The 12,715-nt window shown below is 42.4% G+C and overlaps 1 protein-coding gene across 1 annotated transcript in view; it reads left to right on the top strand.

Annotated features, from left to right (window-relative positions):
• Positions 1 to 12,469, top strand: part of SYPL2 (synaptophysin like 2) — a 45,133-nt gene extending 32,664 nt beyond the window's left edge. The window contains exons 4-6 of the mRNA XM_069756347.1: positions 7,845 to 8,043; positions 9,315 to 9,506; positions 11,585 to 12,469. Coding sequence (XP_069612448.1) covers positions 7,845 to 8,043; positions 9,315 to 9,506; positions 11,585 to 11,716 — 523 coding nt within the window. The 3' untranslated portion in view covers positions 11,717 to 12,469. The remainder of the gene's footprint in view (positions 1 to 7,844; positions 8,044 to 9,314; positions 9,507 to 11,584) is intronic.
• The last annotated feature ends 246 nt before the right edge of the window (positions 12,470 to 12,715 follow it).

The following is a 12,715-nucleotide window of genomic DNA, read 5'->3' as shown; positions in this document are numbered from 1 at the left end:
TCTGTCTAGAGTACAAATTCCTTCTTGACTTTGAGGGCAACTAGGACCGGCAGCTTACACAGAGCTACTTCCAGCTCTTGAAAGGTCATCTCTGCCTCCGCAGTCCATTTCGCCATCGCTGATTTTGTCCCCCTAAGGAGGTCAGTTAGGGATGCGGCCATCATGGCAAGGTTTGGAATTAGTATCCTGTAGTACCCCATGATTCTTAGAAAGGCTCTAACTTACTTCTTTGAGCGCTTTCTCGGCCATTGTTGGATTGCGTCCACTTTACTTATCTGGGGTTTGATCTCTCCTCTACCTACTACATATCCTAGCTATTTGGCCTTTCCCCATGCCATATTTTTTTTTATTTATCGAAAACACCACCTTCTTGAGAGCATCAAACAGCGCCTGGACCTTTCAAAGATAACCTCCCCAAACCGTGCTGAAGATTACAATATCATCCACGTGTGCTGCAACATAATTCTTATGGGGTGCGAGGATCCAGTCCATGGCCCTCTGGAAGCTGGCCAGGGCATCCTGCAGTCCAATCGGCATCAGGACGTATTGGAAGCATCCATTGGGCATAGAAAGTGCCGTTGTCTCCTTGGCTTCTTGTGACATGGGGATTTGCCAATATCCCCTTGTTAAATTCAAATCTTGACAACGGCTTCACAAGTTTCCTACGCTATATCAAGGAGACCCTGCGGATGTTAACCATACAGAAGTATGAACAGAGAGAACCCAATGGAGGCATGTGGAACCTCCCTGATAGAGAACATCAGATACGGTAGGAGACAGTCCCAGTCTCAACCGTACTTTTCTGTGACCTTTCTAAGCATACTCTTCAATGTTTTATTGCATCTTTCCACAAGGCCGTCCATGTGGGTTTGGTACACTGACGTCTTCAGATGTGTAATTTCCAAGGCCTTACACAATTTCCTTATCACCTTACTCATAAACAGTGTTCATTGATTGGTCAGGATCTTCTTTGGTCACCCTGCCCAGGAAAAAATGTGGACCAACTCGAGGGCTATACTTTTATACTTTTTGCAGAGGAGTTTCTTAAGGGAACTGCTTCTGGGCATCGCGTAGCATAGTCAAGAATGACCAATATATATTGATACCCATGAGCAGATTTAGCCAGGTGATTGACCAAATCCATGGCAATTTACTCAAAGGGCATTTCTATGATGGGTAATGGCACGAGGTGTCTTCGAAAGTGAGAGGTGGGGGTGGTTAGCCGGCATGTGGAACAGGACCTGCAATACTTTAAGATTTCTTGGTGACATCCAGGCCAATAGAACCTCTGCATGACCCACTATTTAGTTTTGTCCACCCCCAGATGGCCACCCAAGACATGTGAATGGGCCATGTCCAACACCCTTTGTCTATAGGGTCCGAGTACCAATGACTGTTCCACTATCTCCTCCTTCACTTTCGTAACCCGGTACAATAAGTCCCCACTCAACATAAAATTGGGAAATCTGGAGTCAGCCCCTGGCTCCTGCGTTATACCATTTATGACGGTTATATAATTGAACGCCTCTCTTAACCCCTTTCTGACATCGGACGGGATAGTACGTCCGAGGTCAGAAGCCCCGCTTTGATGCGGGCTCCGGCGGTGAGCCCGCATCAAAGCCGGGACATGTCAGCTGTTTTGAACAGCTAACATGTGCCCGTAATAGGCGCGGGCAGAATCGCGATCTGCCCGCGCCTATTAACTAGCTAAATGTCGCTGTCAAACGCAGACAGCGGCATTTAACTACCGCATCCGGCCGGGCGGCCGGGAAATGACAGCATCACCGACCCCGTCACATGATCGGAGGTCGGCGATGCTTGTACATTGTAACCATAGAGATCCTTGAGACCTCTATGGTTACTGATCGCCGGTAGCTGTGAGCGCCACCCTGTGGTCGGCGCTCACAGCACACCTGATTTTCTGCTACATAGCGAACAGCAGATCGCTGCTATGTAGCAGAGGTGATCGCGTTGTGCCTGCTTCTAGCCTCCCATGGAGGCTATTGAAGCATGGCAAAAGTAAAAAAAAAATGTGAAAAAAATATAAAAGTTTAAATCACCCCCCTTTCGCCCCAATCAAAATAAATCAATAAAAAAAAAAATCAAATCTACACATATTTGGTATCACCGCATTCAGAATCGCCCGATCTATCAATTAAAAAAAAGCATTAACCTGATCGCTAAACGGCGTAGCGAGAAAAAAATTCAAAACTCCAGAATTACGTTTTTTTGGTCGCCGCGACATTGCATTAAAATGCAATAACGGGCGATCAAAAGAACGTATCTGCACCAAAATGTTATCATTAAAAACGTCATCTCGGCACGCAAAAAATAAGCCCTCAACCGACTGCAGATCGTGAAAAATGGAGACGCTATGAGTATCGGAAAATGGCGCAATTTTTTAATTTTTTTTAGCGAAGTTTGGAATTTTTTTTCACCACTTAGGTAAAAAATAACCTAGTCATGTTAGGTGTCTATGAACTCGTAGTGACCTGGAGAATCATAATATCAGGTCAGTTTTAGCATTTAGTGAACCTAGCAAAAAAGCCAAACAAAAAACAAGTGTGGGACTGCACTTTTTTGCAATTTCACCGCACTTGGAATTTTTTTCCTGTTTTCTAGTACACGACATGCTAAAGCCAATTATGTCATTCAAAAGTACAACTCGTCCCGCAATAAATAAGCCCTCACATTGCCAAATTGACGGAAAAATAAAAAAGTTATGGCTCTGGGAAGGAGGGGAGTGAAAAACGAACACGGAAAACCGAAAAATCCCAAGGTGATGAAGGGGTTAAAGTTAGGTCCCTGTGTTGGGTCAACCCCAAATTTTCGCCGTTCACCCCTTACTCAGGAATGTTGGCCTCAGGGGACACTACCTCCTCATCCCCCACAAGAGCACAGAAGGGAAACCCTTCAGACTCTGGGTGTGGTGATATTTCTTAAGGGCCGATTAGTCTCTTATCCAAACCACTGAGCCCTGTCCCCAGGTCCCAAAACAAACAAAAGTCCCGGCCTGTGATAATGGGGTGCAATAAGTCCTGGACCATGCCGACCTCGTGGGACTCAGTACCTTTGGTCATTTCAATGTCCACTCTGGCCTTTGAATAGTCCTTAGCATCCCCATGAATGGCAGCAGCCACCAACCTTCTTCTCAGCTGGAGAAGAAGTGTGGCCCTCACGAGGGTTATCAAACTCCCTGAGTCTAGCAGTCCAGTCACTTTCCAACCATTCACCTTTACAGGAAAAGCTTGTGGCCCCTCGCTGGGTGGATGGTTCACACTGCAGGCCAGGTATGCATAGTATGAACAGCGGCATCCCAGGGTACAGTCATTCTACATGGAGGTCAGGGAACAACAGGCAGCTATATGGCCTGGGCTGTGACATTTCTAGCATATAATATCACCAGCTGGGACCCTGGGCATTACCTCCACCTCCCCTGCCCCTTTGGACCTTGGACACCCCACCCCCTGTTGGGACCCCCCAGTATAGACCTGTCCGACCAGGTCATCGGCATTTCGGGGATCACCCTGGGCAACCCAAGTCTGTATTGGCCTCGGAAGAGAATGCACGAACCGGTCCATCATCACTTGCTCTACCATCTGCGCAGGGGTAGAGGACTCTGGCTGCAACTATTTTTGGACCAGGTGTAGCAGATCAAACATTTGGGAGTGAGGGGGTTTGTCACGGTGATACGCCCAGCGGTGCACCCGCTGCGTCCTGACAGTCAACACCACCCCTAATCGCACCAAAATTTATGTTTGACATATTCCTTGGCGTTTTGCAAGGCTAAGTTTTAGTAGGCCTTCAGGGGCTCCCCTGTTAAGTATAGCGCCAGCACTTCTGCCCATTGCTCTGGCGGAAATTTCTCCCTCTCGGCGACCCTTTCTAAAACGGTCAAAAAGGCCTCTATGTCGTCACCCTCAGTCTTTTTCTGCAGGGCTCCTCTTACCGCCTTCTGGATGGAAAAATCAGTCGACCTTGGAGTCGGAGCTGCCACTGCACCACAAGCCACTTCTGCAAGTAGATCAAGCTGGATCTGTTGCATAAGCAGTTTATTCACCTCCTGCTGTGCCAGCTGTTGTTGTTGGTGCTGCTGCAACAGCTGGGTTTGCACCAGGTGTGTCACCAGGTCCTTCATGCTGTCTGACGTTATTTGCTGACTTATGGCCACCTTCACCCGGGACATGCAGTACTTCTGTAGCCGTCACATGTGTTCCTTGGCAATGCTGTGCACACTTCTAACATCAATTGTTGGATTGGTACTCACTTGGGTGCATCATCTGGCTACATAGGAAGCCTTTCCATTTAAATGTTTATACTGGTTTATTGGTGTTTCATAAACCAGCCACAAAAAAAGGAAAAATAAACAGCTTTTTAGTGCAGGCAAAAGAGTTCTTGACAAAGTTTCTTTAGAGCCAGTCCTGGTCACACAGGCTAGATAGCATCCATTATATCAACTCAGTCTGGGGATAGCACATAGGAGGCCCTTTTCCTCTACACACACAGACCATGTGTCAAACAGCAGACTCCATGTTTACATCTGAACCACACTCAAAGATGGGGTATGTCGGCAGCCAGACCCGCCAACCTCTTAAGGCTGCTTGTAGAACCTTGCCCAGATGCACCAAACAAGACTCCTAGTACTACAGTATGTGCACCAGAGAAATATTCCAGGTTTACATCACAGATGACAACCACCTCTGTGATACATACCTCCCATCACCTATGTGTCCAGTAAACACCTTACACTATACACAGTGTACACGGAGAGCTGTGTGAGGTTATACATGACTCGTCATTTAAAGAACCAGTAGATCTCTGCAGCACCTGGTAAAATAAGCAATTGCTGGAATCAGGGTCTGTCACTTGCCACTATATCATGCTGCTCTCAGAAGTTGTAACAAAAACCTAGTTGTAAATTCACTTTAAACCAGCAGAACTGTGCATGCAGCTTTGGACTGTCAGGCTGTGCAGTACAAGACTTGCGCACACAGCACTAAGCACATGGAGATTCAAGAAAGACTCTGCACTCGTCTATGGGCACTGAGTTATAGCTGCGTGCAAAATGAAGCCACAATTCAGCCATATAGATGGGACTTAATGCAATATATTATAATATTAGTCAAGATTTTAATTCTATACTTGAACTGTTAAAATAGGTGTACATAAGCTTTGGAGTTACTTTAAATGTCCACCAGTATAGAACCCCTGGCAAAAATTATGTAATCACCGGCCTTGGAGGATGTTCTTTCAGTTGTTTAATTTTGTAGAAAAAAAGCTGATCACAGACATGGCACAAAACTACAAGTCATTTCAAATGGCAACTTTTTGTCTTTAAGAAACACTAAAAGAAATCAAGAACAAAACATGTGGCAATCAATAGTGGTTACTTTTTTTTAACCAAGCATAGGGTAAACATTATGGAATCACTCAATTATGAGGGAAGAAAATTATGGAATCACCCTGTAAATTTTAATTCCCCAAACTAACACCTGCATCAAATTAGATCTGCTCGTTAGTCTGCATCTAAAAAGAAGTGATCACACCTTGGAGAGCTGTTGCACCAAATGGGCTGTCATAAATCATGGCTCCAACAGGAGAGATGTCAATTGGAACAAAGGAGAGGATTATCAAACTCTTAAAAGAGGGTAAATCATCACGCAATGTTGCAAAAGATGTTAGTTGTTCACAGTCAGCTGTGTTTAAAATCTGGACCAAATACAAACAACATGGGAAGGTTGTTAAAGGCAAACATACTGGTAGACCAAGGAAGACATCAAAGCGTCAAGACTGGAAACTTAAAGCAATATGTCTCCAAAACAGGAAATGCACAACAAAACAAATGAGGAATGAATGGGTGGAAACTGGAGTCAACGTCTGTGACCGAACTGTAAGAGACCGCCTAAAGGAAATGGGATTTACATATAGAAAAGCTAAACGAAAGCCATCATTAACACCTAAACAGAAAAAAACAAGGTTACAATGGGCTAAGGAAAAGCAATTGTGGACTATGGATGACTGGATGAAAGTCATATTCAGTAATAAATCGCGAATCTGCATTGGGCAAGGTGATGATGCTGGAACTTTTGTTTGGTGCCATTCACATGAGATTTATAAAGATGACTGCCTGAAGAGAACATGCAAATTTCCACAGTCATTGATGGTATGGGTCTACGTGTCAGGTAAAGGCACTGGGGAGATGGCTGTCATTACATCTTCAATAAATGCACAAGTTTATGTTATGCAAATTGCCTCTTCTGAGAAAAAGAGGACTTAAACTCTATAGCGCCACCTGTTGGAAGTAGCGATCCTACAAGTCACAATCAACTCTTTAACGAGTCGTGCAATATGACTTAGGATAAAAGCCAAATTAGTATCTCAATTCGCAGACACAGTGTTTCGGGCTGTTGGCCCTCGTCAGTGCGAAGCATGAGAACTAATTTGGCTAGGTGAGAGGCTCTGGACTGGGGTCTAAGGGCCTGACGAGGGCCAACAGCCCGAAACACCGTGTCTGCGAATTGAGATACTAATTTGGCTTTTATCCTAAGTCATATTGCATGACTCGTTAAAGAGTTGATTGTGACTTGTAGGATCGCTACTTCCAACAGGTGGCGCTATAGAGTTTAAGTCCTCTTTTTCTCAGAAGAGGCAATTTGCATATTATATTTCCCAGAGGAGCATTGTACGGCAAATAAGCCTCCTTACCTTGACAAGCCAGAGATGGTATGTCACTCTCCATAAGGAGAAACGTTACCCCTTAGACCCAAGTTTATGTTGATACTTTGGACACTTTTCTTATCCCATCAATTGAAAGGATGTTTGGGGATGATGAAATCATTTTTCAAGATGATAATGCATCCTGCCATAGAGAAAAAACTATGAAAACATTCCTTGAAAAAAGACACATAAGGTCAATGTCATGGCCTGCAAATAGTCCGGATCTCAATCCAATTGAAAATCTTTGGTGGAAGTTGAAGAAAATGGTCCATGACAAGGCTCCGACCTGCAAAGCTGATCTGACAACAGCAATCAGAGAAAGTCGAAGCCAGATTGATGAAGAGTACTGTTTGTCACTCATTAAGTCCATGCCTCAGAGACTACAAGCTGTTATAAAAGCCAGAGGTGCAACAAAATACTAGTGATGTTTTGTTTTTTTGTTTGTTTGTTTTTCATGATTCCATTTTTTTCCCCTCATAATTGAGTGACTCCATAATTTTTTCCCTATGCTTGGTTACAAAAAGTAACCATTACTGTCTACCACATTTTGTGTTTCTTAAAGCCAGAAAGTTGCCATTTGAAGTGACTTTAGTTTTGTGCCATGTCTGTGATCTGCTTTTTTTCTACAAAATTAAACAACTGAATGAACATCCTCCAAGGCCGGTGATTACATAATTTTTGCGAGGGGTTGTATTAATGTTCGAGCCCAAATGTTATTTTTTCCTACAGTCCCATAAATAATTACCATAACGTCAGAATTTCAGACCTATTTATATAAAAAGTAGTGTTTAATGGTATAAAACAATCTTTATCTGAGATTTTCCTCTTGGTAATAAAAATGTCTCAGCTAACCTGGTGGGTTGTAGTCTATAAGGGGCATAACTAACGCCATTCTGCCAAAGTATAATCTAATAAAAACATAATAAAGCATACACCATGAATGTATAAAACTAGACATTTCCTCATCCTGCAGTATTTGCTTAGCTTTGACATTCATTATTATGGAAGCGTTCACATTCATTATTTGCTTATAATTTGGCTACATGATTACATAGTAAGGGGTAAATAGTTGCTCTTGTATGCTGCCTCTACTCCGCGTCTGATTGTATCTTTGCACATGTCTTTAGGCTGTATCGACAGCGGTATGAGATGCCAGCCTGTGGGGACACCGAAAGTCGTATCTTGCACCTCTCTGGGGATTTCTCTGCACCAGCTGAATTCTTTGTTACCTTGTCCGTGTTTGCTTTCTTTTATTCCATGTTTGCATTGGTAATTTACTTGCTCTTCCATGAACGATACACTCAGATTCGGAGAGTACCAATTGTGGTAAGTGGCTCTAGTCATGTCAAGAGTTACTGGGGTCCTAAGTAAAACTAGGAGGACACGTCTTAATGTTGGATGTATCAGTAGTTCTTCTGACTGCAGTGGGGTTCCTTTATGATGACCTGATGCCTAAAAGCAATGTGTTGATTTTTTATTTTATTTTTGCATTTAAGCACTGAAAACCCCTTTAAAGGGAACCTGTCACCAGCATGATGTAGGGGCAGAGACCCTAATTCCTGCAATGTTTAACTTAATGGGCTGTTTGCTGCAACTTTAATAAAATCACTTTTTTATCTGCTGCAGATCTAGCCATTCCCTGAAGGCTGAGCTCTGTATAACCCCGCCCACACACCTTTGATTGGCAGAACTCTTGTGTATACCGTGCATAGGCGTAAAACTGCCAATTGGTGGAGGTGAAGTTATATATGGCTCATGAATATGGAGGACTGCATGGCAGCAGGTTTACTAGTCCTCTAGTGATAATCTGCTGCTGATAAAGCTGTGATTTTATCGTTATTGCAGCAAGCCAACCAGTAAGTGACACCGCTGAAATTAGGTTTGCTGCCATTACATCTTGCTGCTCTCAAATTATGGGGCAAAAACCTGATGACAGATTGCCATTTAAAGAGATCCTGTCAGCAGAATTTCACTATGTAAAGTACAAACAGGCCCATATTAGTGCTATAATACTGATTAAAATGATATGTTCGGTGAAGAAATCTGTTTTGTGGTTCTTGTGTACCATGCATGCGCAGCCACCACCATTTTGTGGGAGACCTAATGTTTTTTGGACACAAAATAAGTACTGCGCAGGCGCGATGTGTAAAATAGGAGGCAAATCACTGACGGATCAGTGACCTGTCATTCAAACAGGAGGCAGACGGAGGACCTGAGCAACAAGAAAAGACCCTGCCCATAGTCCCAGCCCGATGCACGAAGACATGATTACAGCAAAACTTTAGACACTCATTACACAAGAACAACAGTACGGATTTCTTCACCGCACGTATCATTTTCATCAGTATTACAGCACTAATATGGGCATGTCTGTAGTTTACATAGCGAAATACTGCTGACAGGATCTCTTTAATTACTAAAAGTAGAATATTATAAGTAATGTATCTGAAGAGCATTTTTATCCTTTTTCTTTGCATTTATTATGTTATGTTCCTATATAAAATATGTTGTAGTATAACATTAACGTTAGCTGATTTACACTAGATCTTCTCTATTAATCAAATACTGACGGCCTTCATGGTGATGTCATTTTGCAGGATCTTTGTGTGACCGGTGGCTTTGCCTTCTTGTGGCTTGTAGCTGCTTCAGCATGGGGAAAAGGTCTCATGGATGTGAAATTAGCTACTCACCCATCTAGTATCTTGTCGTCAATGCCGTTGTGCCAGCTGGAAAACGCGTCTTGCAGTGCCGGAGTTACACCATACTATGGCCTTGCCAACATATCGGTGGTAAGAGTAATCGCTAAATGAAATTCTGTACCATGTGCCAAAAGTGTTATATACTTGAGAGTATATACTATTTACTGAACTATACCTAATAAAGAACACAAAGAAAAATAGGAAAGAATTTAGTGACTACAGAATTGACAGAGATAACGAAGCTATTTCCATCAGTGCCGTAGACATAAATGGAGCAGCAGAAGTCATGTGTGATCATGCTATTCCATTCAATTCGGATAGCTGTGAGAAGGAAATGGAGATTGATGCGATCCCCAGCTGTCACATATTTAGCGCCTATCCTTTGGTTAGGTGATAATTTTTTTCTTACAGTAAACCCACTTTATAATTATACTGTAACTGTATACAGTATATGCAGATGTTTTCTCTCCCGTATCACCCCTACTCTGGAACCTTTTACCACAACACATCAGACTCTCGCCTACCATCGAAACCTTCAAAAAGAACCTGAAGACCCACCTCTTCAGACAAGCCTACAACCTGCAGTTACCACCGATCGACCAAACCGCTGCATGACCATCTCTACCCTCACCTACTGTATCCTCACCCATCCCTTGTAGATTGTGAGCCCTCGCGGGCAGGGTCCTCTCTCCTCCTGTACCAGTTATGACTTATATTGTTTAAGATTTTTGTACTTGTTTTTATTATGTATACCCCTCCTCACATGTAAAGCGCCATGGAATAAATGGCGCTATAACAATAAATAATAATAATAATGTTATATACAGAGATGTCCACCTCAAATCCGAAGGTACTAAATATGTCTACAAAAAAAGTGTGCTGGCATAGAAGAAAATCAGTAAAAACTGATGTCAAAACTGATCCCATAGTTTCTTCTAGAGTTGTATTAGTTCCACCAGCAGAAGTCTTTCAAGTCCAGACTGATATAAAAAGTGCTCAACTTTGTCATCACTGTTCGAGCCAATGCGAAGCATCAACTGGTCAGACAGAACGGCTATACTGTACATGAAGCATCAATGACTTATATCCCTGGAGGTCTACCAGTTTTCAGTTTAACACATTCCGTGCCAGCGTTCAGCACATGTGTTAGGAGATAGTTCTGCTACATCCATAGCTGAACACCGAATGGATAGTTTAGATATATCATTTAGCATCCAACAAGCAGGTACATGTAAGTAAACCCTTTTTTCAGTATAATTGGCCACCTATAAAAGAGTATAATATGTACTGTCCTTTTTTTGCATGGTGACCTACTAAAGAGATGAAGATTTCCTAAAGAAAATTATGTCCGATAAGAACAGCTGTGTGGGGACAGAATCAGTATAGAGCAATGATTTTATGTGTCAGGATAGGTAAATGACCAATGGCCACTAATTTACCGCATTAAAAGGGATAGCATGTCTTCATTGTCAGGACTCCACCAAACTAATCTACGCTATAAGTAAGAAATAGAAGAAACTTTCTTATTATTTAAATATGCATTTTTATCCACTTCTCTTCCTCCCCCTGCCCCTGAACTGATAATTTACTTATGAATACTGGTAATATCCATCTTGCTTAAGACCAGATAGACTGCCAACTCACTGAGGGACCACATTACAGCTACTTATCAAAGTCTATGGAGAGGGAAAGGGAAGAATGAGCAGAGCTAATGATGCAGATCTACACAGACTGTGATGCTTCTTTCTATTAAAAGCTTTATCAAGCCCCAGTGCTGGATTGACAGCTACACTGCTCAATACTGCAATGTTCCCCATGCTCCTGCTGCTTCTGAATATCTACTACAGAGACGGAACCATTGACTTGTATTGCCAATTTTTGATCTGACCCTCGGTTAAAAATCAGATATGTCTCTGATATTTACACTCAGTCTGAGAAAAAAAATCAGATACGTGAATGGTCTCATAGAATATCATTGGTATGAGTGCTATCCATGAAAAACACGGAGTGCACTCGTACGCAACAATCGGACATCTAAATGAGCCCTTAGCTTGAGCACAGTTAAGTCATGACTTTGCCAGAACTTCTGTCCTTATTTTGTAATGATTTATTTATTACAGTATTCTACCACATTTCTGTACTCTCACTTTTCCTTGCTTTCACCACAGCTCTTTGGATTTCTGAATTTTCTGATCTGGGCAGCGAATGCATGGTTTGTGTTCAAAGAAACTGCATGGAGCAAACCTGCCACCAGCAAAGAGGAGTCTGCTGAGCGTGGGGAGGCTGAAGATCTGCAGTGATCCTGTGCATCTAGATCAGGAAGCCGTTCTCTGACTGTGACTCTCTACTTGCTCCTTCGAGTGGACTTCTTAAGTGACTCTGCTTTTATTTACTTAGAATTGCTGAGTATTCTTATGCGGGTCTTAAGTCACCTTGTACCAAAAAAAGAAACAAATCCACTCCAATACAATATTTTTCTTACATCTTTCTGATTTCCAAAGTCATTAATCCGTCTCCAAGTTGTTACCTCCTCTGGTGCTATTTATTAAATAAAATGATGTCCACTTTCTGGTCTTGGTCAGACTCTTGCCTCCAGTAGCCCTGTCTGCGTGCCAACCACACAAATGCCTTAAATCGAGGAGTAGGCAGTTTTTTTCACAGCTACAATTCAATACTTTCTCTGAAAAATAACACACAGAATGCTAATTTTCCATCTGTAGCAGAAAACTGAGCCTTCTCCTTGGACTTTTGGTGAAGATTTACAGTTTGAACTCCAGAGGGTCTGCAGACCGGTTAATTTATTGATTGGGGCTAGTCAGCGCTTGGCTACCTTCAGCAGTTTCCTCAAAGAAATTGCTTTAAGCCCTTTGGTTTTGCATTTTCATTTTTTGCTCCCCTTCTTCCTAGAGCCATAACTTCTTTATTTTTTGGTCAAAATGGCCATGTGAGGGCTTGTTTTTTGAGGGCGAGTTGTACTTTTGAATGACACCATTGGTTTTACCATGTCGTGTACTTGAAAATGCGATGAAATTGAAATAAAAGTGCAATCCCACTGTTGTTTTTTCTTTGATATTTTTTTTTACTAGGTTCGCTAAATGCTAAAACTGACCTGTCATTATGATTCTCCAGGTCATTACGAGTTCATAGGCACAAAACATGTAACATAGTAACATAGTAACATAGTTAGTAAGGCCGAAAAAAGACATTTGTCCATCCAGTTCAGCCTATATTCCATCATAATAAATCCCCAGATCTACGTCCTTCTACGGAACCTAATAATTGTATGATACAATATTGTT

This window comes from Ranitomeya imitator, chromosome 3, assembly GCF_032444005.1.
Source record: "Ranitomeya imitator isolate aRanImi1 chromosome 3, aRanImi1.pri, whole genome shotgun sequence".
Lineage (NCBI taxonomy): Eukaryota > Metazoa > Chordata > Amphibia > Anura > Dendrobatidae > Ranitomeya > Ranitomeya imitator.
Note: the sequence above shows the minus strand (reverse complement) of the source record. Positions and strands in the feature narration are given on the sequence as shown.